Consider the following 27,716-nt stretch of genomic DNA (forward strand, 5'->3'; position numbering starts at 1 on the left):
TCTGCCGCTCGTCGCTCTTACAGTCTACGTCACTCTCGCGGTCTTTGTTTTGACATGGCGGCAAGTTCGTAAAGTTTCCCTTTTCTCGTAGTGAATTTTTAAAAGCTCCATTATTTCACGCCGGCGCCTCACTCGTCTGCGTTGAAGGTAACACTCACCCGTGTGCGTGTGTGTTTTGATCCACTTTCAAATTTTGATGTATTTTTGAGCGTGCACAACGCTGCTGGTCTCTATCTTTCTCCTTGTTTCCTTTTCTTTTTGCCATTCTCCTAATAGCGATTATGATTCACGTTTAGTTGGATCGGTGTGGAACTAATCCGCCCAGGACCTGCAGAATCGGTACCAATAACACGATCCTCTCGAGATGGAGATCATGTGAAAACAAAGTGCGGTTAGCTGTAGTCCTTACCTGTCATCAACAACTGTTGCTCGTAGCCTGAATTAAGGAGAGCCAAGAACGGGTTGGCGACATCATGTCCTCTCCCATCGCTGGGCGTCCGGGCTCGTCCTCAGACTTTTTGGCCCGCTGGATCCCGAGCAGCACCAAGGCTGGTGTGATTCTGGACCCCGGCTCTCTACGATACGACTCCCCAATGTCCTCAGAGCCGGAGGACTTTGCCCCAATGACCGCTTCGGTGGACAGCAGCTGCCTGGGCGTGCCTGGGGGAGACATGGAGGCTGACAGGCCGGAGGAGACGTCCGACGGCTCGCAGGTTTCCGTTATGATGAAGCTGGACCAGGTAGTCATAATATTAAGTGCACAATTCGATGAAGGTTGTGGAAGAGTGTTTTATCTGTGCATACACATACAAATTGTCAGAATGTTTCAAGATTGTTCAAAAGTTTTTACACAGTTGCCAAATAAACCTTGAATAAGATCTGCATTTACTCCTGCAGCTGAGGAGATGGCAGCAGCACTTGCAGGAGCAGCTCAAAGTGGACCAGCTGGACCAGCTCCTTCGCCTTCAAGAAGAGCAGCAGCAGAGGGCTCTGGGAGTTTCAGGCTCCAGTCCTGAGCACAACCACTCGAGTCAACACCGGGGACTCCAAAAGAACCACCGCCAAGAGGGAGAAGCACACGCGCGGCTCCAAAACGACATCGAAAGGCACAACGAAGAAGGTGAGAGGTTTTTCTATTCATTCTGTTTGCAAGCTTTGTGGACGTGTTCTGAGACTTTCACTTATCTATCTGAGATGTAACCCTCACAGTAACGAAGGCTTCACTGTACAAAAAGTGACGGAAGTAACCCAGAGTGTAGTTTTGTGTCCCGCAGACCCAAAGCCTGATGATGATGACCTCCCCAAACCAAGCACAAATAGCCACAACACTCAGAACGGCGAAAGAAAAGATCATCACATGCCACGAGACAGGTAAGATGATAGTGGTTTTCTTTTGTTCTTTTTCAGAACGTGTGTGTCTGCTTGTCTATTTGTTGCGTGCATTTGTGTCGGTATATCTTTGTCTGCATGTGTCCATTTGTGTCCGTCTCTAGGCCGATCCAGACAGGCAAGCAGACGTTTGAGGAGTTGTTGGAGGAGCAGCTGAAGTTGGAGGAGCAGAGGTTGAATTATACCCAGCAACCGCAGGTCAGACAAGTGTTCCTATTGAGACAAAGGTCATCTGTCAGATATTACAAAGTGGAACATTGTGATGGAAGTGGAAATACGTCTCGCTATTTTGACAGAATCCAGAAGGAGGCCAGTCGGCGGCGCCCCCGAAAAGGACTTTTCTGAGGCGAGGCCAGGGCTTGTCTCGATTTACCAACAAGGGATCTCTTCCCAAAAAGGACTCAAACAAGGCTCGCAAACAGTCAAGCCAGGCCAGAGTCGTTGCCCACAACGACTGTGAGAAAGCGACGGTCCAGCGGCTTCCCGTCCAACGCAAAACCGCCACTTTGATCACAGAGAACCGCCCGAGAGAAGAAAGGGTCGAGATTAAAGAAACGCGGAGCAAATTGTTGGAATGCCACCAGAGACAAAACACAGGCGGGGAGGTGAGAAGAAACAAGGTGGCGGAGGACAGTCGCCCTGCAACAAAGCAGGCTGGCGTGCAGGCGGAGTCGCCCGACGTCCCGGGAGAATCGCCAGATACGTCATTGATGGAAAAGCGACGTTGGGAGTGCAAGCGCAATCTGGAGAGCATGGAGCTGGGCGAGTTCGAGCTACTGGAGCAAGCTGCAGAAGAGTTCTCCTTCTCATCTAACTCCTCCTTCGTCACCAAGGTGACAATTGGTGCCCATTTGGACTTTCTGGGTTCTAATTGTCGTGTTTGTGTTTTTGGGACCCGCAGATTCTGGAGATGGACCGCGAGAAGCGGAAGCTTCTTGGTGTGGCTGGGCTTCACCACAGACGACTCTCATCCACACCCATCAAGTCACCAGCGGCCAGAGAGCAAAAGCACAGCCCCGAAATTAACGTGGCGACGAGCCATGACAACGATGAAATGGAGGTGGAGGACTCTTCATCAAAGGCCAAGACTGATCTTAAAGTGCCCGAAAGGGCAGTCGCGCCGTCCGGTTCCTCCGGCTGCAATGACTTCCCCGCCCCGTCGGAGCTGCCATACGACAAGCGCTCTTACCAGGATGACAACGACGACGAGAGCGAAGACACGCTCAGCAGCATCGGCAACAACGATGACGACGAAAGCGACTGCTCCACGCTGGAGGACGACAAAGACGCGGCAGCGGGCCAAGTCATTTTTGACGACGACAACACGTGGAACGAAATGGACGACACAGCGGTCGGCGTCGAACCCGTTCCCACGGAAGCGACCCATCCGGAGTCACATGCTGCCACTACTCTGCCTCCTCCTCCAAAACTCATGATGAAACTGTTCCCTGCGCTCAAGCCAAAGACTCAAAATGCATTGCTTCCTCCGCCTGAAGTTACCTCACCTTCCCCACCTGAAAAGGCAGACAACAAGGAAGGTGAGCAGCTCGCGCATTGAGAAGAAGCACAACAGTGGACAATAAAAGTGTGTGTCTTTGCTATAAAAGCGCCGCAGATACAGTCCACACAGTTGAGGGAGCGACTGGTGGAGCTGGAGATCGAAATTGAGCGGTTCAAGAAGGAGAACGCGGCGCTGGCCAAGCTCAAACAGGAGAACGAGAGGAACCGGGACAACCTCAGGTTGTGGGATCACCACGTCCCCCTATCCTTGTGGCTCTATTAACACTTTGGGGTTTCCAGGAAGGAGCGGCTGGCGTGGGAGCAGCAGCGAGCTGAGCAGTTGGCTCAATTTGAGGAGTACAAGAAGGAAGAAAGCGGCAAGCTCCTGCGAGAACGCAAACTTTTTGAGAAACACGCTTCGGCCGCTCGAGCAGTGCCCGACAAAAAGGAACGTGAGGAAATACAGGTACACATGAATTTAACCATTGGATGCAAAAGTGTTGGTGAGCCAATAAAAAAAAAAAGTCAACCGGTGCCTTCGGAGTTGTGTGTTGTTCCGAAAAAACTGAATTGAACGTCATGTCATTTTGTACCTTGAGGCTCTGAAGCAGCAGCTCAGTTCCCTCCAGGAGGATCTGAGGAAGAAGGAGAGTCGCTGGTCAGCCACTCATCAGCGCCTCCGCCAGCAGATCGAATCGTTCCGCCAGGAGAACAACGAGCTGAAAGACGAGGTTAATGCCAGAGCACCCTCAAAAAGCTTTTCCGAATCTTAGGCTTGATTCTGTCTTTTAAAAGTGCTTCTCAATCTTATCTCTTGAGGTGCGCATGCTGGAAAAACTTCGTCTGAGCACCTTGAAGAACTCCGTAGACGCTGGAAAAAACGTCAAACGTGCGCCTTCAGTTAGCAAAGGAGTCACATTTGCCGTGAGTGCCATGTCCATTAGGAAAAGTTACGATGAAGCACCTGAATCGTGCAAAATACGTTTTATTCCCCCTCCTTCAGGATCCCCTGGACTCTCGGAGTGTCAGCCCTTCACACGGCAGCACTGCAGCGCCCCCCAGAGGCAGCGTCACTGAACATGCGGGTAAAGGTGAAGGTGCCTTGAAAAGACTCGAATGTTCTGACCATAATTGTGGAAAGCGTAATGGTGGCCCTGACGATATTGTATCCCAACAGGAATGAAGAGCAGCTTGAAAAAGCCAGCCGAATCCACCTCCTCCTCATCACATGAAGAAATATCAGAGGAAAAGCAAATGACTGCCAAAGAGAAATCTCCAAATGAACAACATTCTGAGAGCTCCTCGCCCGTAAGAGATGGGACTCTGAAAGTCTCGGGTTTTTTGATTTGTAAACTTCAAGCTAATAATGATACTTTGTGATTCCTTCAGATTGTAAGCGAGTCAAATGAAGAAGAGAGAAGTGAGGATCGGTTCTGTGAATCTGTTCTGGAAGTGATCACTCATCCGGACGGCAAGGTAAGACAAAACCTGACTGGCACACTACGGATTCACAACAAAGAGACAAAGCAGCAATAATCGTACGACTAATTTATGACTGGCTGTGTTTCAGGTGGAGAAGGTCCTAGCTGGTGGCGATCGTGTCATCGTGTACCCCAATGGGACCACAAAGGAGGTGTCATGTGACGGCGTGACAGTCAAAGTGACTTTCTTCAATGGTGACACCAAAGAAGTGATGGCTGACCACAGGGTGGTGAGTGCAGCCCACTTGGGACACCTGACTGACATCTAGTTTGAGCTCCTGAACAAGTTGTCCTCCCGTCCCCAGTTGTACTACTACGCTAACACCAGGACGACACACGTCACGTATCCTGACGGCTTGGAGGTCCTGCACTTCCCTAACAACCAGACAGGTCAGCCCATCATCAGAAAATAATACTGTATATGGTTTTCTAGCTCGATTATGTTCAAGGTGGCATCCATTTTGGCTTTGCAGAGAAACACTTCCCGGACGGCCGTAAGGAAATCACATTTGCAGACCAGACCGTGAAAGTTCTCTTCCCAGACGGCAGTGAGGAGAGTGTCATGATGGACGGAACAGTCGTACAACTCAAAACGTACCACAAAATTCCTGATTGATCAGAAAACATATAAAAATGATAACATTAGACGCTGTAAAACCTTGACTTTACCTATGCATGTTAAATTATAATTCCTTTTAAAAGACTTGATTATTGTGTAAGTGATACTTTATTTCCACGCATTGAAAATGTATTCATGTCTAATTGCGACTCTTCCTGTAAAATTCGACATATATTTAGATCAAAGTGAAAACTAGGCAAAGCGTGCACTTTGGCCACTTATGACGTCTCGGTGGTCAACAGGGACGGCACCAAGGAGATCCATTTCAACACGGGACAGAAGGAGGTGCACACGGCTGACTACAAAAGGCGAGAGTACCCCGACGGCACGGTCAAGACCGTCTACGCCGACGGACGGCAGGAGACGCGATATCCCGGAGGACGACTACGCGTCAAAGACAAGCACGGAAACGTGTTGACGGACGAGCGGCGCTAAACGCGCCACGCGTATTGACCTCGATCAAAACCAGTCGCAAGGAAGCTTTCTATTTATTACCTCCGGTTTGGAAACCCGCCTCGAAGCGTTACAGCTATGGTGATAAGAAAAAATGTTCCCTCGGCACTATGCGGACTTCTAAAATGTGTGACTCTAAAATTGCCAAAAAGCAAAAGCCATTATTTTTGTATTTGTACATTTGTATTTCTCTTTGTTTTAAACAATTACCATAAATGAATCCTGCTTGCTTACTTGATGTGTACAAAAACAAAAGCTAGAATAAACTGACGAACAACACACTTTAATAACTTTGACATTGAAATAAACAAAGTGGCAACTTAAAAGGACTCGTGAGAACAAGAGTCAAACTACTTTTTCCCTTGGCGAACGCATGACAGCTTGAAGGTAAAACATAAAGCAAACCATGTATGGTGGACCTTCAGTCAAGTTGTGCCAAGCCGCTGGCCAGCAGAGGCAAGAAAACTGCCAGTCCCTCCTGGTTGAACAGCAACACGGACGGCTCAGTGGACGTGTCATCATACTGGATGGATAGACAAGGCAGTTTCTTATTAACACTCAAGCAGATGAACATAAAACAACATACCTCCATTTAACACTATCTCCCTTTAATCACCTTATCCCACAAAAATAAGATTTCCAAATGGCTACATTATTAAAACGATTCCAAATTTGAGCCTCTGATGAACTAGAGTGGGCCCACTCCGGTTCCTTCCCATCAAATTGTGACTCGACGGCCGCGAAATGCAAAACGGCCTACCTGAAATTCCGCTAGGATGTCTCCGTGCAGCAGGTCGATCATGGCCTGTGTGGCCTTGACACTCCACTCCGGGCAGTAGGGCAGCACCTGGCCCTCCGTTTGTATGCTGGGAGCCTTGAAGCCCGCCACGCGCACCTTCAACGCCTGCAACGGGAAGCGCAGCAGCTCGGCCGGCATCTGCCGCAACCTGGAGTGAAAAACGGAAATTGGCTGAGCCCACTGTCGGCCGAGGGCGTCGCGGTGCGATCGTACAAGTTGCTGGGCACGGTGTCGTTGGAGCCAAAGTCCACGTGTTGGATGAGGATCCGGACTGGTTCGGCGCTGATGATGTCCATTATCTTGGCTCGGTAGTAGTTGCCGTCGCTGTACTCCGCCAGGCATGGGCCGCCTGATAAGGGTTGGGATTTATAACAGGCTTTCAAAGTCGAGTTAGGTTCGCTGAGCCTTTTCAATGTTACCAAGAGGGAAGCTGGTAAGGGGCAGAAGACTGAGAACATCAGCATTAATCCGTGTCATGCACTCTTGCAGTGTTTCCCCGTCCACCGTTTCGTGGGCCATGTCCTCCCAAAAGAGAAAGACCTGCACCAGCGACATGTGACGTGGTGAATACGTTTATGGATATGCACCGGTAGGTTCCATAATGTCATCGCGATTACCTCGTTGGGAGTCTGCAGGTGCCTCACGCGGACGTTCAACTGCTCACCCACCTCGGGCAAATCGGGCTTCGTGAAGGGGCCCAACATCACTTCCCGTGGGCCAAGCAGACCCTAAGACAAAGTAGCCCAATTTGAAATCTGAGTCCGTATCAGTTGCTCTCAAATGTTTGATACCAAGTACCGAGAAAGAAAAAAGAAAAACAATTACTACTGGTGGTATTCTAGGCACACTTTGAGAATCACGGATCTACCCAGAATCAGTCAGAGTACCTCTGTGTCGATGTCCCAGATGTCCAAAATGGGCGCAGGAGGCAGAGGAGGTGCCTGCAAAAAACAATACAAATAAAACTAGCATGACTTGTACATGGCTAAACACAAGACGGAAAGTTCCTTAAAACTGAAACAAGGTTGTAAATGATGCTCAAACAAGAAGCAAATTTTCCCCCATGAAAAAGTAATACCATGTACAAGTCTAGCATGACTTGTACATGGCTAAACACAAGATGGAAAGTTCCTTAAAACTGAAACAAGGTTGTAAATGATGCTCAAACAAGAAGCAAATTTTCCCCCATGAAAAAGTAATACTATGAAAACAAGGCTACAAAAGCGCAATTTGACATCAAAATAGCAGTTTCCATGGAAACACAATCATTTGCCATACCGGCGGTGTGGTCTGGTCAAACAGGGCGTGTTTGTGGTGGCACAAGATGGTGCTGAGGCTGAGTCCATCCAAGAAGATTTCAACCGTGACTGGTTGCCTGGGGTCAGTCGGCAGCATCTAAAATACACACATTTAGATAGCTTTGTTTGTCTGGGCGTGTATGCGTGCGTGCGCGCGTGTGTGTGTACCAAGACGTTGACGTCCACAAGGCGATCCGAGAGCATCTCGTCGAGAAGTTTGATGGCATCCTGATGCCAAATACTGCCGATCTGAGGACAAGAACACCACCACTCTGTCTTCAGCAGTATTGCATGGACATACCCAATGTTTGGTCTCACAGGGTTGGTGGCGTGGAGCTGACAGGCCACGCAGAGTTGCGGTATGTCTTCGCACAGTAGGCGGGGGTACACGTGGACCACCGGAATGTTCTCCACCAGGCCGTAGTCCACGTATTGGACCTGCAACCACCATAATGGTTCTTTCATAGTCATCGTTGACGATTTAACTGAGTCAGTCAGTTTGGTTTGTATTCTGGAGTGTTTCAGGACCAACAGAGGGAGACAAAGAAAACCCACCTTGACATGTCCTCCCAAGACCTCCAGCAGCTGGCCCCGGTACCACAGCATGTCGGGTCCAATGACAGCGCATCCCTTTACAGTCTTCCAGGTGTACAGCTTCTGATTGGGCTGCGTCTTCATTCTCTGATGGATCATCTTCTTTAGATTCTCCAAATGACATTCTGAAGAGAAGCAACCTCCAGTGAATCCAATCTCCTTCAAGTTCTCACCAGACAAATTGTTTGCGTTACCTGCAGTGTCAGTTCTGGCATAGATGAGTCCGTCCTCACTGACGGCAGAAATGGTCATGCGGTTGTGGCCCAGTTGTGGAAGCTCTGGTGTTTTATACAGATCTGTTTGCACCTACGCACACACGCAAAAAAAAAACCCATCATTCACTTCCAAGTGAATTTTGGGTGGCTGATTGGGGTCGAGCACCTTCTCAACGGCCTTGATTGTGCGGGGGGCGGGTCTGGGGAAATGAAGTTTTGAAATGTACGCCGGCAACGGAGGAGCTGCCTGTGTAGGAGTCTCGGCTTGTATGTTGGCGTCACAAGAAGTTTCATTTGGCTTTTCGGGAGGAACAGAGAGCTCGCTGCAAAACAAAAACAGAGAATACTGGCTTTGTAATACTCAACACCTGTAAAAGTCTTGAAACCCTTCTGCGCATATGTTGGAACAACAACTCACACGGGCTTCCTCTCCCTGAGGGCGAGACCCTCGTAGGCCAGATAGTCGGAGACATTGACGAACTCTCCAGTCTTGTTGGTGCACATCAATGTGACGGCTACAGGACGCTCGTCCGTCAGCTCCTGGCAACGTCAGAATACGTTAGGGCAAGTACAGGTGTCGGAGGAAGAACGTGAGCTTCAGACCTGGACGGTGATGAGACCTGAGGCTCCTGACAGGTTGCAGTGCATGAAATCACAGGCAGTGGCGGTCCAGGTGGGTTGGCCCCCTGCAGGCCTTTTAGAAAAAAGCACATTTCATTTTGGTCCCTATATAAAGGTGAGAATCACTAAAACCGTTTGTGTGTTACTTGATGTCCGTCAACGAGCACTCCAGAGCAAAAGAACCCTCCAGTGAAGCCGGCAGTGGCTGCAGGTTGCTTACGTGCAGCTTCACCTTGTTGCCATGGTCACAGCGCATCACCTTTTGCCGGGCAACACACGGCAGAGCGAGTCACTGAAAGTTGCACGAGTGGCAAGTTTCAAAATAAGATGGCACACCTCTGCTGTGTCATCGGACGAGACGTCGGAGCAGATCAGTCCTCTTTCCCAAATTTGGTTGGCGCGAGCAGCACAGAACATGTTTGACTTCCACACCACGTCCTGAAGCTTTACGAGCTCACACTCTTTCTTCAGAAGCTCATTGAGCCTGGAATATGTTTAATACAGACTTAGAGCAGGAATTCATCTGGCAAATTCAGCCTATCGACAGATCAAAAGACCGCTCGGCCCACCTTTTAAATCGAGAGTCGTCGTTGACAAACTGGACGTAGAAGCTGCTGGGTGAGTTGATGTGGCTCACTCGCACTTTGGCCTCCTTCAGGCTGCCGGGGAGGTTGAGCCGAGGCTGGAACTCCACCACCGCGCCAGCGTTTAGCTCCAAAGGCCCGAGACCATTCAGCTCAAGCGGCGAGTCCCATACGGCGTCATCGGAGACCATGTTGGTCTTAAACCTTAGACGAGTGGGATGATGAAAGTCGATTAATAGTCACCGTTTGCGAATCTTTTTCGTAACAAACATAATTATTATTATATTTTTATTTCATAAGGATACCCAGTTTTGGAGCACACCAACTGCTCTTGAATGAGCACTTCAGCTATGTTGGTGGGCGAGTCAGTCGGGCTGCTCTCAAGCAGCTTGACCGGTAGGGGTGTTTTCTTTGACGATTTTACTGTATGGCAGACAAGGAAATGAGTCCAGCAACACACGTGCACTTCAGTGAATTTTATCAAAATCAAATAATCAGCGAACGATTCCTTATGAGTATTGTAAGCTTGACTGATTGAGTCAATTGACTTGACCTGTAACTGTAATGGTGAACAATTTCCCATGGGTCAGGCTGGTGAAGCGTTTCACACAGGCGTCGCTCCACGTCTCTCCTGCCAGAGGAAGCACATCCAACAAGCAGCACTGGATGGCCTACGTAACACGGGCACACCCGCACAAGGCTGGTTTAGGGACACCGCATGGATGAGATTGAAATCAACCTAAGTGCTATTACCAATGCGGGCAGGTAGAAGAACTCATCCTTCATCTTCCTCAAGTCGCTGACCAACACCGTTGTCATAAATCCTAAATCAATGTAGAACACGTCCACCTTTCTGTACCCTGGATTACCTGAAACGTGCGCACATAATAAAGACTTTTTTTTTTCTTTCCCATAAAATTGTTTTTGTAATATTGATGACTCGAGTATTCAACTATGTGACGATTGTTGTCGATTAATCGGTTCATTTGGACCCCTCCAGTCCTTACCTATGACCTCGGCTCTGTACCACATGTTTTCGTCAAAGCGGGCAACGCAGGCCTGTCCGATGACGGGACAGTAAAGCAGCAGGCTCTCTTCTGCATTCTTGTCGTTGTAGCACTCCTGAAGCTTGGCTTTTAGCAACAAGGACTCCATGTTGTCACTCTGCTGGCCCGCAAACATGGATGAAGAGATCAGGTACAGTTTCATTTTCTCATTTGATCAATCGTATTTAAAGGAGATGGGCAGAGTGTTGATGTTTGTGTTGGGTACCAGCTGAATGTAGAAGTCGTCAGGGCTGTTGACGTGTGTCACCACTGCGTTGTGCTCCACATTGATTCTGGGTACGACAGACGAGTAGTACTTCAACAGCCTCCTGCTCGGCTTCACCGGATAATAAAACCTGGCGGCGGCGATGACATTAAGGCGGTGCTTACAAACTATGTGTACACGAGTATGTATAATACATATGCGTGTAGTACTTGGCCATTTCAATGAACACCAGATAGTCCCGGATGGAGATGGGAATGTCGTTGGGTGGTCCCACGGGATCTTTGCTGAGGTCTACCAGCAAGGAGTCTCTGTCTTGACCAAAGGAACTCATTCCCACCACGGCGGAACCAACCACTTCACAGAAGGCCCTCTGAGCCCGCTTGCTCCAGCCCTTTGACTAAACACACGTTGAGGATGTCAAGGATGACATTAGATGCGCAATATTAGCGGGATAGATGGTCTGACCAGGTCGTAGGGGACCAGGCCCTTGAGGGAACATCGGACGGCCTGAGGAGCAAAGCGAACCAGCTCTGGGTTTATCTTCCTCAGGTGGTTGTTCACCGAGGACACTGCGTTCGAGACATCCCTACAAAAATGAAGAGGAGAGTTGATGAAAACAAGCCGATTTTCCGGCTCGTTTTTTCCTCTATTCTCCAAACGTGTACGGACAAGCTAACCTCTCGATGGCCAAGCTCTTGGTGTAGCCGTAGTCAATAAAGAAGATGCGGACGTGGCCGAGTTGGTCGACTGGACAGATTTCCACGCTGCCGTCATGGCCGTTTTGAAAGAGCGACAGCACGCTGGTGCGGCACCAGAGACCCTCTTTTCCTTTTGCCAAGAGTATGGAGCCTTCGAGGAAAGTTTCACGTTTCTTTGCGACAATCGACAACAAACATCCCTCGTCGAAATCGAAAAAATGAACGCACCGTTTCGCACGTTGTCGGCAGTGGAGAAGCAACTGGCGTCCAGTGTGCAGAAGGTGTTGATCTCCTTGGACAGGATGTCGCTCTCTTGCTTCTTGGCCGCATAGCGCACGTAGAAGTGAGTGGGGTTGACCACATGAGTCACAACCACCTTTTGAGCAACTGAGGACAGTGCGGACAGTCAAGATTTATTTTCAAATTTCAAACACTCGTCTCTGTTCTGTCTGCTTCGGCCAACATGGTGGTAATAAGTCAACAATCGTAATTTAAAAAAAAAAGCTTGTAATTTGTATCTTCATTGATTGAAGACTTAAGGGAGCAGAAAAAATAACAAGCTATTTTATTTCTGATGTGTTTTTAAATCAATCACAACGTGTGCATGTCCTGGCTGCTCAATACAATGTGAATTGATTATCTCCATTTAATATTGTTCTAAGGTGACTCAGACCCTGGTTTTTAGTTTCAAAGTATATGTTTCATACCATTTTTCGTCTGCTCGGACAAATGCGAGCTTCCTCTCCTGCGTGACCTTCGCTTATCTTTGGCCAATTCTGGACCAGTGGGAGGGGCACCTGCAGGAACTTCAGATTCAGAAAATTTGGTTAATCCCTACAGAGAAATGAAGGACACATGACAACAACTCGGGGGTCTTTTAGATGTGGACATACCATGTTGATTCTGCGTCTCTACGGCGCCAACTTGAGAAGATGCCTTGGAGTTGTAGCAGCTGCCGCCACGGGTCGGGGTCGGAGAGCGGCAGCGAGAAGCCGGGCTCCTGCTCGGGCTCATCCTCTGATTGGTGCTCCTCAGCGGGCTCTTGGCTTTGCCGTGGCTGTGGTGGCCGTGGCTGCTGGCTAATGACTGAACATGAGCCTGCCCGGGAGGCTGTTGGGCCAGCTCACTGCTCTGTTGCTGGAGGCAGGGTGGCACCACAGACAGGCTAGATGATCAGGGATAAGACAAATGCGGCAATGAAATGATAAGCAGTAATAGTGTTTCCGAAACTGTGACTCTGTTAGAGCCTAAACTGGCCAATGCAACCTAAAATGGGATCTTTCTAGCGGTTCTCATTCTAGAATATTCCATTGACATGCTTTCTTGCATTCTGTCAATTGACGAGCTTGGTTGCTACAGTTGATTAAACAATGGCTCCTGGACACATCATGAGGATCTTTTGAAAGGAGTCACCTGTTTGGCTTGCCTGTGTTCATCTTCAGAAACAGGTCCACACTCTGGTTCCCCCACTTGGACTTGAACATAACACTAAACCAAATACATGAGAGTTATCATTGGCGAACTTCTGATTGCCTCGCCTTGTAAATGTTTTCTGGGGAACAATGAGCATTGCCTGCTACAGTTTTTGTTCTTGTGTGGCGCAGATAATTAATAATGGCGTGATTACAAACCTCATTCCACAGCCCATGGTGATGCACTTCATGTTGAAGGACTCCTTGTCTATGGGGGCCTGCAGAGTCTCCAAAATCTGTCATACAAAGAGAATAATTTAGCATTAACTAGCAAATATTAGGAATATGTTTCCTGATATCTATTTCAAAGCATTCTTGTGATTCAGTGTGCTGCATGAAACTTCCAAACAGGGATGAGCATGTTACTGGCTGTATTTGAATGTTTTAATGATGGTAGCTCTTGAACCTACAAGGTTTGAGAAAAGGTATGGCATCACGCACCTTGTCCAAGTCGCTGTAATGTTTCAGGAGGGGCACGCTTTGGACATTCTTGGCTTTCTGCACGGCGTTGTCCAGAACGTCCATCCTCGCTTTGACTTTGCAAAGTTCGGCATGTGTGCTGGTGAAGTGAGCGTCCAGTCCACTGAGCTTACTCAGCTGCATGTTTTGCCTTTTGGACACACAAAACAGCATCAGCGATGGATGTCAAGTCTTGATTCGAAATTTTGTAGCATTACAGCCTGATACCACCCTTTTATTTTATGAAAATGGACTTTCAAGAGGGCGCATTCCAGAATAAGGCATACGGAACAAAATGCGGGAAAAGCCAAGTGCCGCGAGTACTTTCCGACGCCATGTCTTGCACGTTCGTACCACTTCTGGGTGGCGCATATCGCCCTGTCAGCGGCCTGGGAGATCTCCATCTCTAGTCGGGCTTTTTCAGTCTTCACTTGCTCTGCCAAGCCTGCATTTAAAGTCTGCACGGATGCGCCCAAAAACACACATCAAGCACTTCCACATGTCGAGAGTATTCTGGAGAACTAAGTGTGTGTGTTCCACCTGGTGTAAGTCCTCCAGCATGGCCAGATGTTCTGCAGCAGTGGCCAACGCCTCATCCATAGCCTTCGCGCTCTTCTCAAGGTTCACCGGCTGAGGAAAACATTTATTGACTACATCCAGTCTTAAAGGATACCTCACTTTTTTTGATGTGCAGTGAAGCCTAATCCGTGTAGGACACTACTCACTGACATGAGGTATATATTTGTTTTTTGTGAAAAACAACTATTACTGGAGTTATGAAGATGAGGATGTCTTTAGAAGTTCCGTATGTATGTGCTATAGTGCATATGACGTGTGACGCATGGCATGGTAGAAAAATGTACAAACAAAAGCAGATAACTGAGAAGTTGACAGCACGTAAATCGTACCTGCATGGCATCCACAGTGTTGCCGCTAATGTCAGAGGATTGCACTTGTTTTTTCCGATTGTTTGATTTGTCCAACCTGGGACACAGAGAGAACCAAGTTCCATTAACTTGGGTCAAATTTCAAAATAATGGAATAGAAATAAAATATTTTTCTTGATGGATAATGTAAATCGACATGACTTTCTCTCGGGGAATAATGTTTTGATTTTGATTTGAATTTTGATTTCAACAATTTCACATGAAACGACCCAATCAAACTGCATGGCTTGGCGGCTCCAAACATAAAAAAAAGTTTTTTTTTCCAATAACAACAACAAAATCCTATATCTTCAACAACAGATAACGAGATCTGCCCTTGAAGGCCCAGACCTGCCTTTTCATCTTATTCATTCTGGTGGTGTAGACGAGGCCAATGATGCGGCTGTCCTCCTGCAGCCCAAACACGCCGTCTTGAGGCAGGACCGAATCCACCTGCACAAAAGGGCCTTCATTAGCACAGGCAACAAATACAGAGAGCAAAAGCACTTTAAGGCCCCATCAATGTCGTTTCACCTCACACTCGGGACACTGGACCACATTGTCACATTTCAGCGACTCCAGGCAGGACGTGCAGAAGATGTGACCGCATACGAGCGTACGAGGCAGATTGCCTTCAGATTGATTCTCTGAGTGGGAAAAAAAAACTCAGTTTGGTCAGAATGCAACCCAAAACACTTAGAGGTGTGCATTAGGTGATAATCGAAATAAATAATAATGAAAGCACAACGTCAGCGTGTGACGTCATCAACCCCCAATTACTGCCATTAGACAATGTAATACAAACTTTTTTTTTGTCGTTAGCCGGCCCCAAAACAAATTAACCCGCTTTCAGTAACTAACAAAACGAACTTCAACAGCTAACCCATGACTCTTTGAGCTACCTACAGCATAATTTTGAGCATATTTCGACATTGCCACGTTAGCTTAATCGTAGCTAGCGTTGCTAGTTGTTCGTACTCTAACACCGCTACTTGTACAAACTTTATTGTAAGAATACAAATCATTTTTTATACCTGGCAAAGTATAGGCATCCCCACAGAATTGGCAAATGATGGAGCTGGGTTGCTCCATTGTATTCTCTTTCTTTCTTTCGTTCTTTCTTTTTCTCTATTCGTTTCGTTAATGGCGACAAGAAGCCCGCGTTTTTTCTCCCGAGAGTTCAGTTTACGGTGCAAGTCGCACGAGATCACGTGACTCAATTGACACGACTGACGTAACATGCGTGCTGTACCTGCATGTAAAAAATCTCGTTGTAAATTATTTTATTTGGAAAATTCCTTACAATATACAAACTTTGCCAAAAGCATAGTTTTGGACAAAAACGGGAATTCATGGCCCACGTAACGTAATACAATTGTTAACAATTCAAAGCAATCTATGAATTACTCATATATTGTAATAATTATTTCATTCATTAATTAAAAGAATTTAAGAATGAAAACAATTATTTGAAATCTTATCCAATTGCCTTACGAGAAACAAACTGACGCCAGATAAAATCCGATTATGAACACTTTCATTTTTGACCACTAAGAGGCGCTAAACACCACATAAATGTTTTGAGGCATAAAATGAAGCCCTCTAGAATTAATCAATATAAAGAACAAGTGATTAATCTATACTATTCGGGAAATTGTGGGTACAATAAAGACGGCTTCCCAAACCACCATTTACGGCTTCGTAGTCAAATTTATCTCACTTTTTAAATCCCTAGACTTGATCAACAAAGATCCATTTGCAAAGGTTGTTGGGGAGTTTCCTAATATTTGAAGAATGTTAATAGAATAAAAATCTGAAAAAATACTGGAAAATGTATTTATATTTGGCTTTATTTCAAAATCAAAATAACTAAGAATTAATTAAAAAAAACACCACCTGATTTTTTTTTACTCATTTATTGTATTTTTAATTAATAAATGATTGTTTCTCAAAAGGTAAAGTGTATTCTGGATTCTCGACTGTCAATTTTCACTAATGCACAGTATGTTGTACACTAAATGTTGAGTTTGACATGACCACTTCTGGCCCATCAGCAATGCCTACACAACTGTAAGGTTCTGTTAAGTCCTCATGGTCTTTGTTCTCCACATATTTCCTTCGTTGCTCACTTTCATTTTTTTTTTTTTTGTCCATGTGAGCGCAGCTGCCATCCTCGCCTCCGCCTGAGGACAGCATCCGAGTGCAACCTTTCATCCGCTGCGACATCTACCAAAGAGCAGGGTGGGGGAGACCCACATTAAAGGTAAATAAAAGCGTCTGGCCAAACGTCCTCCCGGTGGGGGGGATGACACAATTGCACGCCACCCCCACCTTCAAACCTGGTCCATGAATGTTGATGGAAAGTGAAAGGTGTGACAGGCCCCGTAGGTGTCAAGTGTTGGAAACATCATTGCAGAGTGGATTTCAAATTGTGCGTGAAGGCAGCAAATCTCGCTGAAGGTAATGTTGACACAGAGGGGAAAGAGTGTCCATAGGAAATGGAATTGAATTATAGGGAAGGAAGCGTCTGTTTCTCTCTATCACAGATGGAAGTCATTTGATAGTCAGATCAGAAATATTGATCTTGGTCTCATTTTAAAACCACAAAAATCGAGCATTTGAATTAAGGGTGTGTAAACCTTTGCTATCCGTTGTATGTCTTAATACCAACACAGAAATGGGGGCGGTCAAATTGGTCAACTTTGCACTTTTCTGCTTTCAGAGGTAGTACGAGAGCCATGATGGATGAAAAATGAATGATTCACGAGATGAAGTGCATATAGTTCGTATCAGCCGTAGTAAATCTCTCTTCCTGCATTCCAGCAGATGCATTTATCTTCAGCGGAGCATGACGATCATATTGCAAGGGGGGGTAGTGAGTTTTTTTTTTTTTTTTTTTAAATGTGTGTGTGTGTACCATGATGGAGGGTGGGTACATGTGTTTACTATGTGTAATGAACCAATGAGCAGGCCACCCCCAGAGGGGCTCTGAGGGGGTGTCAGTTGGGCTTGCCCCCCCCCCTCATCTTCCAAATGTGGGTCACTGCCCATCCTCTGGTCATTTCCATCCTTTTTCTCCCAACCATAATTCCCTGTATTGGAGCACTTTAATCGCTCATTAAGGACTCCCTTAATTAGGCGGCGGCTTTTCGTTAGCCTTTAGTCCCGGCATGGCCGCATTGTTGCTATTTCCTGGCTTCTCATCTCGATGTGTTTGCGTGCACCCCAAAGGTCTTATTAAAAAACAGCCCCGACTCCCTTCCGTGCCTTTGTCTCTCCAGCCCGCACACATCCCCCTCCACAGGTCGAAAGAATGAATTGATCCCGAGCGACAGCGGGATTCCCAGTTAAAGGTCAACCGCCGCTAAACGTGACCACAATAAAACGTAAACAACAACCTCTGACCGCGGGAAATCTCCAGGTTGGACTTCATTTCTCCACTCCAATCAGAGGCGAGGGAGGCCGGAGATTTTCTTCAGCAGGTGGGACGGTCGATCACAGCAGGGATCGCCAAATTGTGGCAAATCTAACAATGGTCTTAACGTGTTGCGATTAAATCCAGGTCATCTGACACAGTCGTGCTGCTCCTTTTTTCACCCATCAATATAAAGTACAGGATTCCATTATGCCATGCACAAATGCTAAAAGCTGGATGGCATGGGGGGCCCGGGGGGGTTGATGCATCTCCCATTCAATGGTCCTAAGATGGAGCCATTAGCTGGGATCTATATGGGCTCCACGTGCCACTTTAAGGTCACTGAGGCTATTCTTAAAAGCACATCAGGAAGCTGTCAAGTGCGCACATAAGCAACCGATGGCGCTAACTGGATGTCAACCATGAAAATATCAACAACACCCGCAACAGAGTTTACGTAATCGCTGTCAGGTCAAACCCGCAGGTATGACGCAGAGAACTTGTTCTCGGATGCAGTATCAACAAACTGAGAGGGAACGTGACCTTTTAAATCATTTGAGAACATGTCAAAAAGCTCTGGCGGCATTCGCTATTGCTAGCTCGGTGTTTCCTCAAACACACGTACGGTAAATGTTGAGTAACACTCCCGAAACTTAAAATATTCACAAATACACCCCAAATGTTACCTAAATATTGTTGATTTTACTGAATTGACCGAATCGACCATGAGCCAGACAACAAGTGAGGCTTGAGGGTCTTTAGAGCCTTGAGGCATTTTCAGTCGACAGAATACAAAATGGCCGCCGCCGGATGTTCTGCTTCATGAATATTCCACCAACGCAATCTTCAGCAGAATACCTACGTGTCTTTGTCCCTGATTCTTTTCACATGGCTCGGGTACGTTGTGCTTTTCAACACTGTTTGTTATCAACAAAGGCTCCGAGCCAAAGTCAACCGCCTTTTGTGCGTCAAATTCTTCCATCGTACAACAATCGCTCACCCGCACATGACAAATTCAAACAATGGTGGGTGGAAGAGGAATTCGCATAGACTTTGGTCTGTGTTTGATTTAAAAAAAAAAGTATGCGCGAGTGAATTACAATCAGAGGTTTTATTGTTATTTTGGGCTTGGAAAACGAGCCGATTGCTGGCACGTGAGGGGGTCGCTGGAAACCGCCGAGTGTTTACATTACTGGCTGACCTACATCACGCCAGCATATCTGAAGAATTAGCCGCGTATTTACACGGTGATTCACATTGGGCTGCTTTGCTTTCACTCCTTAAACAAATCAAAGCGAGTGTCGCAATGTTCCTTCGTGGAGCTCATAACCCTTCTGGCCGGAGGCCCGCTAACAAAGCGTTGCAGCTGAGACAAAGGCGGCGCACGTGCGCTCGCTGATGTCATCGGCTTCTCCTGACAGTAACAGATTGTTTTCCCGCGATGTTTTCCACCTGCTGTCACGTAGATAAGTGGAGACGAATGAGTTGCACATGTGGATACAGTCCGTGCCGTGCAATATTTTTTTCAACATACAAGTGTGAGATTTACAGACAGACGAGCGCAGCGCTAAGCTGAGCTGAAAGACGAAGCTCTCCGTTTAGTAAATCCATCTGCGTTGTAATGTTTTCAAAACCCTAAAACCCCACCCCAAAGTTTCCTGGACCGCTATAAAGTCGGCGAGCAGAGCCGTCTTTTCGCCGTGATAAATTAACTGCAGAGGCAAATATGTTCAACTTGAGTTCCTTGGATATACGCACATAAAACGATGGGCTATGCTATTTGTAGCGCTTGCGTCGCTCTTTTTTTGGAAACGCAGACCCCTGTTCCGCCGCCGTTCCGTCTCCATCCGAGGTCAACCCCAAAACCACCGGCGCAGATTTTTGGCAGAGAGCCAAAGGCCCCAAAGCTTCCACAAGGCTGCATTTACAACTTTACGACATGCCTCGCTTTCTGCTAAGCTGGCGGGAGCTTTCAAGCCCGACTAGGAACTTTTGGAGCATCAGTTTGTGTCGGAACCGCAGCAATCGCTGTGGAAAATGACTTGCGGGGTCTTTTATGAACACGGAAAACGTGCAAATATTTGGGGTCAACCAAGTTACTTTGACTGTTGAGGAGTATTTGGGAAAATACACGTTTGGGGAGTATTTTGAGCGCATTAAGAGACAGGTGCTCAACCTTCAGGGTCTCTCTTTCCTCCCCCGGTCTCAGCTTAGCGTAAGATCCTATCGCTCATCAAAACAAGCCCCACCCGGCCGGGTGAGTGCGGCCTGCTCGTGGATGAGCTCACGCCGCTGGGATGTGCCTCAGCTGCGTGCCGTCCTTCATCCTCACCGACTTTGGGGAATATTTGGAGTATTTAGACAATATGCAAGTATTTTGTGCCTTTTAGGGAGTACCGTAATTTTCGGACTATAAATCGCCATTTTTTTCATAGTTTGGGTGGGGGGGGCGACTTATACTCAGGAGCGACTTATAGTCCGAAAATTACGGTATATCAGTTGACTTATGTGTATTTGTGGACTACTTTGAGACGAGTTTGATGCAATTAAGAGACTATTTACTGTCCGCTTTTCTACTGACTCAGAAAGATATGATTTTAGTTATTGATATGTGTAGCTGTCACAAAGTGCAAGTTTTCCTGCTTAGATAGCAGCAGTAGAGGAAATACCACAAGTAGTTGTCAAGGTGCATACTTTGGCTTAAGCTGCGAGCAGACACTTTGCACTCGGCTTGAGATGACGCGGGACGTGCGAGGTGAGCAGCATTTTACGAGACGGCCATCATTCCCGGGCCAAACGTGCCGTTTTTATTTTTAAAATTGGTACTTCCAACAGCGCTACAAAACAATGCGGCCAACATTTCTTTGTCACGTTGCGCTAAACGCAAAGCAGACGGTTCTCGGTGGCGTCAAAAAGCATTGTGACGTCTGGAAAATGCCAGAGGTTTCATTCAAGGGGGGAAAAAAAAGGCTTCAAGGAAGCACGCGGGGCCGAATCCAAAACCTCAATCCTCTGTCCCACGTTCCAGCTCGGGACCGCACAGTTCCCACCCGGTTGGATTTATCAGGCTGGAAGCACTTTTGAACTCTAATAGACAACAAACGCCTCCAAAAGCCGCACTGTCGTCATTTTTTATTTTTTTTTATATTCGTTGTCAGGTTTGTGCGAACCGCAATACGTGATTGAGCGGGTTCAAATTCAAACGCCTACAGACATAAAGAGTCAATAACACACCATGGAGGTTTTGCTTAGTTGCGTTAGTTTAACAAAAAACTCAAAAAAATGTCTTGGATGTTTCCAAAATTGTACTAAAAAAATCAATGGGGAAGAAAATGTTAGATTTGAAGACTAAAATGTATCTTTTGCATTTGAAAAAAATAACTGTTACTTCTATCGAGGACATTCTTTGCTGTTCGAGCCTGACGTAAAGGTGAGCCGGTGATTGCGTAACAAACGTGATTATTTTTTGCTTGACAGAAACATTCACGGCACGCCGTCAACTTTCCAGCCCTTTGCCGGCCTCGCTTTTCTTGACCGCATCGTATGTGTGTCTATATGAAAAGCGATATAAATAGTTTCATGAATCTCCCCAGCCACTAATCAGCATCACCGCAGAGGAAAACCGTCATCATGCGGTCAGAGAGCCTGTGATTGGCTGAAGAGGCGGAACCTTAAAGGACAAACAAAAGTATCGGAACACCAACGCCTTCGTGCGAGCTTCTTTCTGGCAATGTGCTTGATTCTATTTTCTGTCCTAAATTAGAACTTTTGTAACAAAAAAAAAAGTACAACACAAAGTTTCCTTCATGCATGTCCTTGTTTGGTTGCTCTGACACACACACATGAATTCAAGTGTTTTCCTCTCACGATTATGTTTGGCTGCATTGAAAAAAAAAGAACAGGCCCAAGATAGCCACACTCATCCCTCTGCCCGCTTTCTTCTTCTTCCTCCTCTTTTCTTCGTCCAAGCGTTACGTAAACCCCGTGTCCCCCGGAGGACCCCGCCATAGTTGGCTGGGCATGGGCAGCCCACTGATTGGCAGCAGTAAAAAGCGCGTGCACACACACACAAACAAACAGACAGAAGCGCTTAATGAAATCTGAAGGCCTGGGCTCAACGAGCAAAGCCGGCCCCAAGGGGGGGCGTTTGACCCCCGCCGCCTGACTTCTCACCATCTTCTCTACATCACGTCATCCTTCTCGTTACAAAGACGCCGAAACGACACCAAATTGCCGCTTCAAAGGAGAACGGCAAACTTCCTGTAGCTTCGGGGGAAGGACAAAATTCTAAGGACATTTAATAATGGCCCAAAAGTGTTGAGTTGAGAAATGGACAACTTTGGAGAGTTTTTTTTGGTAGGTCTACTCCTGATTGTCGTGGCTGCCAAATTTCACGCTGCTAAATGTGACCGAATTCAGGGACTGCATTTTCAAAAGAATTTATAACTATGCTTCAAAATTGAAGCCAAAATGTCTGCTTGAAACAATAAAGATGAGCTCCTTGTGTCTCTTCAGGCATCTGTGGAATATTTGGTGGGTCTACTCATCTTAGATGTGGCTACCAAGTTTCAGGTTGTTCCGTGAAACTGGCTTCACAGGCTTAAAGAAAAATGATCATGGTTGACGGCTTTGTTTGACGATTCCGGCAAGTCGTCAAATTTTACCGCCACGTTCTCTTCACGCGCAATTCCGAAAAAACAGATGTTTCACAATTTGGTGTCGTTGCATACCGGGTTTTTAATTCGGTCGAAATTGTCCAAAATGACTCAGAGGAGGTCTTCCTCGAAGAACCCCTGGAAGCCATCATGCAGTGTTGTAACAAAACCATTTCACAAGATGAGAAAACAGCTGTTATCAAACTCTACTGCTAGCCAAAATAATATCTTACATTAGTCCTACTAAAGAAAGGGCTTGTGTGTCTCGCATTCCTGCGAAAATGATCTGGCCCGACACCCCAATGATTTTCTACAGGGGTTGCAGCCTAACGCTCGTTTTCTTCAAGTGAGAAATGAAAAGATGTGAGCCTCAGCGATACGACTTCGATGGATAACAGATTCCGATTTGCGTTCCCGCATGGCGACTTTGAGACATCATCCGAAATGTCCCCCTTTGAAAGCACGGGACTTCCATCAACCTGCAGAATGCTTATTCCGCTCAACGAGTTGAATGAGCGGACACGTTGATCCCGTGATTTAAAGTGTTTGTCCAGCCGTCAGCGGCGTGACGGACGACAGCGGCTCTGGGCGGGATGATGTCTTCAGGACCATATTTGGACGTCAATAAAGCACATCGGCGTATTCCGGGCCAAGCCGTATCCACGGGAAAGCCTTGTGTGTTTAGCAGCTGTTACGCAGCGATTTCTTTTTTCATAGCTCATCCCGTGAATATGACGCAAATGCAAATAATTATGTAAATAATGACGGAGATAATGTCAATAATGGAGCAGCGGCAGCAGCAGGCTCACTCCAGTCATGACACGATTTATTACAATAACAAAATGAAAAAAAAAAAGATTCACTCCAATTGTGACTCAATTTACAATTCATGTCTATTCTAATACGATACAGTCCACTCTAAGTGCAATAGAATTGACGTGAGGTGTACTTTTGACACATCTAGTACAACAATGACTTTGACCTTGGAGTAATCAGAGTGAAAAATGAGCACCGTTGCCAGGAACGTATCGCTAATAAATGCTGCCAAATAATCATTTGTCTTCATTTTCCATGCGCGTGAACTTTTTGGTCGCCTGAACGCGCTAACCTCGACACGTTTTGAGAGAGCGGAGTTCTACAGCCGTCAGTGAAGAATTCGATAAGATCTTTGGGAAGTATCGCCTTTCGCAGAAATATACTTTCAGCACAGGGGAGTGTGATCTATGATGTCAAAAATATTAATGTGTGTGTGTGGGGGGGGGCAGTAACCTTAGCTATATTTTTAAAAGTTTAGTCATCCCCCCCCCAAATGAGTGTTAAAATCAGGGCCTTGTATCTGCAGGTACCAACAGGGCTAACACTAAGACGCACGGAAACAAAAATTATACAAAGACAGTCATGCCGTGCCTCAAATGTACGAAGACGTAGCCTTTGGCTATAGTTACGCAGCTATGTCGCTAACCAACATGCTAAGATAATGTGAAATATGTACTGTCCAAAGCGATCTTGTTGTTAGCTCATTAGCCAAAATTCAACACTATTATGTTTCAAGCTAATCAGGCTAGCCAGTGGTCCCGCAAATTTACAAAATGAATTAGTTTTCGTGTAATATTGGACACAAAAACATTTCATGGGCGTTGAAGGAGCTCACAAAATGCTTTTGAACTGATGGCGTTATGAAGAAGATATTTTGGACTTGCTGGGAGTCCTGTGATGTTCGCTGACGCTAATTAGCCGTTTTGTGTCTCGCTCTGGTGACTGTCTGATTTTTGGCCTTTTGAAGGCTCCGCCGCGGGATGATCCAATTAGTCGAATCCGGCACGGGGATCAGGGGTTGGCCGGCCACTCGGCCGGACCTGCGTGAGGCCGACCACACCGGGCGAATCCACCTCGACCTCGGTGATGATTCCAAATCACTCAAGTTACGTCGAGATCCAGAGAAGTACTGTACTGAACCAAATTCGACTTCATTAGTGTCCACGTACGACGAGTGCTTCGTTTTGGTTTAGTTACGTTACTTTTTGCGAATGTTAGCATGTTGCCGTGACTGACAGATCAAAGTCTGGAGCGTGTCAGCGAGCAGTCGTAATCCTCTCAGCTCGCCGGCCTCATTCCCAGACTTGTAATGCTTGGTCATGATGTTTACGTGGCCTTTTGTCCTTTTTGGCACCCCCCGCTAGCCCGCAGCCACCCACCTCCTAATCGGCCTCGCATTTGATCAGTCTAATCATGATGGACACATTGACCAAATTTCATGGACCTAATTAAAACTGGGCAGAATTTTCAAGTAAAAGTCATGAGCTAAGTTTGGTGGTGTATTCTGTACGTCTTCAAACTTTGCTGCCGTGCTCCGTCCATTTTTCTAGCATTCCAGCATCAAATTTGCTAGTGACGTCATTAAGATAGCTTGTAGTGCAGCTAAATGAATCAGACGATCAGCGCTTCCCTCAGTCGGAAGGCTTTTGCGTCATCAGCCCACATTTCTGGGTCAAACGTGTTTGTAATGTATCTTACGAAGCGAGTTAACGTCCTTGTAAGCGTACTTGACTTCTGAAATCCAAACACAAAGTCGCCGCTTAAGAGTTTGTTATCATTCCTGTCGGAGAACCGACGATCGTTTAAGTTTGGCGTGGAAGAGCCGTGGAATTGGCGCACGAGGGGCAAAAGTGGACGTTTACTGACAAGAAAATGTCAAGATATGAACTGCTTTCATCCGAGAGCTGGTTTAGTCCGGTGTGAGCGTTTAAGTGTGAGCTGCGGCGTACAGCAGCGACTGCCGACCGTTCCATTTGCTACTATGCCGCATACATTTTATTTTGGATCCTGTACGGTGGCTATAACAACTCTCCACACCCCGGTTTTCATGTGACATAAGCTAAATATTTCCCAACACTATTCTGGCCTACACATCTAAAGAATATCAATCCACCCCCCCTCCCCCCTTGTTTATGCCCTCTCTGTAACCCCCCCTTGGAGCCCACCCGCATTCACCCCCTCTCCACCTGACTAGCCAATAGGATGGTCTGGGTGTGGGCTGAGCCCGGGGGAGGAGGTTGCAAGGTAGGGGGAACTGACCGGACGGGACCAAACGCCCCGACAAATCGGCCAGCCAGGCAGCGAAGGGAAACATTTCACACCCTGGTGAAGATTCCGCCTTCTTCCCCCAATGGATCTACACAACTTCGGGTTCCGCCACACCTGAGAGGAAAAGGCGGGAGACCGATCCCGGGTGACTTTTCAAGCAGGGGAAATGTTTCAGGAGAACTTTCCTGACATGGACAAGCAAGAAGAGATGGCGAGGGGCCGCGCTGGAAGCTGCGTGGAGTTTCACAGCGTCAGGGTGAGTGGCTCTCACGCGCGAGTCCAAGTGACGGCTGACCACGGGCGTGATGATGACAGGTCGCGTGTGGGAAGTGATGGAGGTGGGAATCTCACAGAGTTGCAGGAACACAAGTGTTTCTACTCGTGATGAAACAAAACGCTTACAAAATGGCGCCAGTTCGCACTGTCCGTTTGTTGATGGAAGTGGAACTGGAAGAAATGGGGAGCTTTTTGGACTTCTTGGGAAAACATTTGTGGGCGTACCCATGCTGGACATGGCAAAAATAAACCCTAACCTAAAACCAACCCTAACCCTGAATTTAAAAAAAAAACTAGATTTGGGGCAAGCAGAACTTCTTGTGATGTCTTCTTCTCCCCAAATCTCTCAATCGAGCACAACAAGTCAGCAGCAGGAGTGATGTTGATAGCCAGCCAAACATCTGCACACAAAGCTTTATTTCAGAAGGCAAGAATCTCCAAAGTATCGCCCAAAGTAGGGATCGTTTCGGGATATGTTGAAGCCTTACTGGCGCATTTCATGCGTTTGCTAAACATAAACATGCTGGTGTAAATAAATCTGAGGAAAGCGGATTGATGATCTTCATCCAAATTGGAAACTGCTCTGTAATCCCGTTTGAAGCGTAGCTATGAAAATGTCTTTTTTTTCATCCGTCACACTGAAGGATATTTATGATGGAATGATTCCAGAGCAGGGATTACCTCCATGGAGGATGAATCTCATCAAGGCTTTACACCGATAGTTTTTTCCTTCTTCGTGTTGTGACCTACTTCTTGCCTGCGGCCGACTTTTGGGCTGGGAAACAGTCAGGTGGCACCACGTGAGGTCACCGCCAGACTCAAGGGAATGTGTGAAGCGACTTCCACCGCACCCGCTGCGAGTAATCTCGCCTTTTATGTTTTGACAGACAATTTGGCTAGCATCCATTTCTCCTCTTGTGACCTTGCTATAGGTTGTGCTAATGGCTAATAACGCCCCCATCTTAGTTTGACTCTCATAATGTTCACTTTTAAACCTCCGACGCAGCACGTTTCCACATCTTGCCGAGTGGTGGTGGTGCATGTTGCACGTGTTGAGGGGAAAAAGCATCAGGGAGGTCAGTGAGGTCATAAGCTTCGATTATGGAAGCACGCACATACGTGCATGATGCGTGCACGTGTCGTGATTATATGAAGCTGGGGAGCTTTCATTAAGTTTGCTGGACTGGTTCTAGTGTATCATTACCGCTCCTAAGTCATAACATGCCAGACAATACTAATCATGTAGCGTGTGTACACTGAGGCATGTATGCACAGCCATGTGTGTGTGTGTGTGTGTGTGTGTGTGTATAGGAAAGTTGCAATGTATTCAGGCATGCATTTGTTCTCGCATGACTGATTTAACCACTTTTTATATGATGAGGTTGATTTTCTTCCTCAAATTCTAACCTTTATTTTGATCTCCCTCCATCAGTTGATGAAGTCGCAATCATTATGGGAGCGAGCTGGATTCCGAAGCCCAAGATTCAAGTCGCAGTTTTCAAAAAGCTGTTTTTGAAAGCATTCCCGTCGACTGAAGTCCCAGCTGATGACGCCACCGTGCTATTTCCCGTGTTTCAGGAAGATGTGTGACTTCACTTGGACTTAATTGACTCCAGACCTCAACTCGACTATGACCTGTCCCGGTAGTCAGCGGACCGCTTTTTCCTCGAACAAATAAAAAGGGTTTATCTGACCTATATTACCCGGTGCTAGGTGGGTTCCGACTCGAGGCTTCGACTTGACCGACTTTAAGCGAGAGAGCCCCGTCAGACCTTCAGACGGGTTGTGGTGACTCGGCAGGTTGTGAAGTCTGAGACTTCAGGGTGGCGGCGGGAGGTATTAGGTCAGCTGTAAGAGGCCGGGGGATTAAGTCCGACTGACCCTGCAGAAGTGGACTAGGGGAGTG

At 46.9% G+C, this 27,716-nt stretch overlaps 3 protein-coding genes across 9 annotated transcripts in view; 2 read left to right on the plus strand and 1 right to left on the minus strand.

The window, feature by feature from the left end:
• On the plus strand, positions 1-5,721 carry cenpj (centromere protein J). Of its 6 annotated transcripts, none has more exons than XM_061287827.1 (18): positions 1-147; positions 277-740; positions 898-1,120; positions 1,260-1,371; positions 1,494-1,587; positions 1,686-2,222; positions 2,291-2,927; positions 2,997-3,129; positions 3,190-3,355; positions 3,489-3,620; positions 3,709-3,813; positions 3,893-3,986; positions 4,067-4,197; positions 4,279-4,365; positions 4,460-4,600; positions 4,676-4,760; positions 4,844-4,964; positions 5,232-5,721. In XM_061287827.1, the coding sequence occupies exons 2-18, from the start codon at positions 474-476 to the stop codon at positions 5,422-5,424; spliced, it is 3,258 nt and encodes a 1,085-aa protein (XP_061143811.1). In that variant the 5' UTR covers positions 1-147; positions 277-473; the 3' UTR covers positions 5,425-5,721. The 6 variants fall into 6 exon arrangements, with proteins under 6 accessions (XP_061143811.1, XP_061143812.1, XP_061143815.1 ...); XM_061287828.1 differs by having other exon boundaries at positions 3-147; positions 297-740; XM_061287831.1 differs by having other exon boundaries at positions 5-740; positions 1,275-1,371.
• The window catches only part of rnf17 (ring finger protein 17), a 25,302-nt gene continuing 3,290 nt past the window's right edge, over positions 5,705-27,716 (minus strand). The window contains exons 2-37 of one of the 2 annotated variants that reach the window (XM_061287826.1): positions 14,915-15,027; positions 14,736-14,833; positions 14,363-14,438; positions 13,995-14,084; positions 13,809-13,912; positions 13,437-13,605; positions 13,155-13,231; positions 12,937-13,011; positions 12,417-12,688; positions 12,231-12,329; positions 11,752-11,910; positions 11,503-11,674; positions 11,291-11,411; positions 11,035-11,222; positions 10,826-10,955; positions 10,561-10,717; positions 10,307-10,422; positions 10,107-10,224; positions 9,859-9,976; positions 9,539-9,757; positions 9,306-9,453; positions 9,116-9,228; positions 8,952-9,042; positions 8,767-8,888; positions 8,515-8,671; positions 8,328-8,439; positions 8,095-8,258; positions 7,858-7,977; positions 7,708-7,788; positions 7,520-7,636; positions 7,129-7,182; positions 6,859-6,969; positions 6,661-6,781; positions 6,455-6,590; positions 6,203-6,389; positions 5,705-5,965 (exon numbers count right to left, since the gene is read on the minus strand). In XM_061287826.1, coding sequence (XP_061143810.1) covers positions 5,864-5,965; positions 6,203-6,389; positions 6,455-6,590; positions 6,661-6,781; positions 6,859-6,969; positions 7,129-7,182; positions 7,520-7,636; positions 7,708-7,788; positions 7,858-7,977; positions 8,095-8,258; positions 8,328-8,439; positions 8,515-8,671; positions 8,767-8,888; positions 8,952-9,042; positions 9,116-9,228; positions 9,306-9,453; positions 9,539-9,757; positions 9,859-9,976; positions 10,107-10,224; positions 10,307-10,422; positions 10,561-10,717; positions 10,826-10,955; positions 11,035-11,222; positions 11,291-11,411; positions 11,503-11,674; positions 11,752-11,910; positions 12,231-12,329; positions 12,417-12,688; positions 12,937-13,011; positions 13,155-13,231; positions 13,437-13,605; positions 13,809-13,912; positions 13,995-14,084; positions 14,363-14,438; positions 14,736-14,752 — 4,413 coding nt within the window. In that variant the 5' untranslated portion in view covers positions 14,753-14,833; positions 14,915-15,027 and the 3' untranslated portion in view covers positions 5,705-5,863. Of the gene's footprint in view, positions 5,966-6,202; positions 6,390-6,454; positions 6,591-6,660; positions 6,782-6,858; positions 6,970-7,128; positions 7,183-7,519; positions 7,637-7,707; positions 7,789-7,857; positions 7,978-8,094; positions 8,259-8,327; positions 8,440-8,514; positions 8,672-8,766; positions 8,889-8,951; positions 9,043-9,115; positions 9,229-9,305; positions 9,454-9,538; positions 9,758-9,858; positions 9,977-10,106; positions 10,225-10,306; positions 10,423-10,560; positions 10,721-10,825; positions 10,956-11,034; positions 11,223-11,290; positions 11,412-11,502; positions 11,675-11,751; positions 11,911-12,230; positions 12,330-12,416; positions 12,689-12,936; positions 13,012-13,154; positions 13,232-13,436; positions 13,606-13,808; positions 13,913-13,994; positions 14,085-14,362; positions 14,439-14,735; positions 14,834-14,914; positions 15,028-27,716 lie in introns of both variants that reach the window. The other variant, XM_061287825.1, reaches the window with a different exon arrangement.
• The window catches only part of arhgap20 (Rho GTPase activating protein 20), an 18,328-nt gene continuing 16,142 nt past the window's right edge, over positions 25,531-27,716 (plus strand). Inside the window, exon 1 of the mRNA XM_061287836.1 lies at positions 25,531-25,790. Within this exon, the coding sequence (XP_061143820.1) occupies positions 25,701-25,790 (90 nt within the window). The 5' untranslated portion in view covers positions 25,531-25,700. The remainder of the gene's footprint in view (positions 25,791-27,716) is intronic.

The sequence above is a fragment of the Syngnathus typhle genome, linkage group LG9, assembly GCF_033458585.1.
Source record: "Syngnathus typhle isolate RoL2023-S1 ecotype Sweden linkage group LG9, RoL_Styp_1.0, whole genome shotgun sequence".
Taxonomy (NCBI): domain Eukaryota; kingdom Metazoa; phylum Chordata; class Actinopteri; order Syngnathiformes; family Syngnathidae; genus Syngnathus; species Syngnathus typhle.

What these genes read in the sequence shown, in the direction of transcription:
- cenpj (XM_061287827.1), top strand. Translation starts at nt 474, where the DNA reads ATGTCCTCTCCCATCGCTGGGCGTCCGGGCTCGTCCTCAGACTTTTTG. An exon ending in ATTATACCCAGCAACCGCAG is followed by an intron (nt 1,588 to 1,685) that starts GTCAGACAAGTG and finishes CTATTTTGACAG; the next exon opens with AATCCAGAAGGAGGCCAGTC. An exon ending in CTTCCCTAACAACCAGACAG is followed by an intron (nt 4,761 to 4,843) that starts GTCAGCCCATCA and finishes TTGGCTTTGCAG; the next exon opens with AGAAACACTTCCCGGACGGC.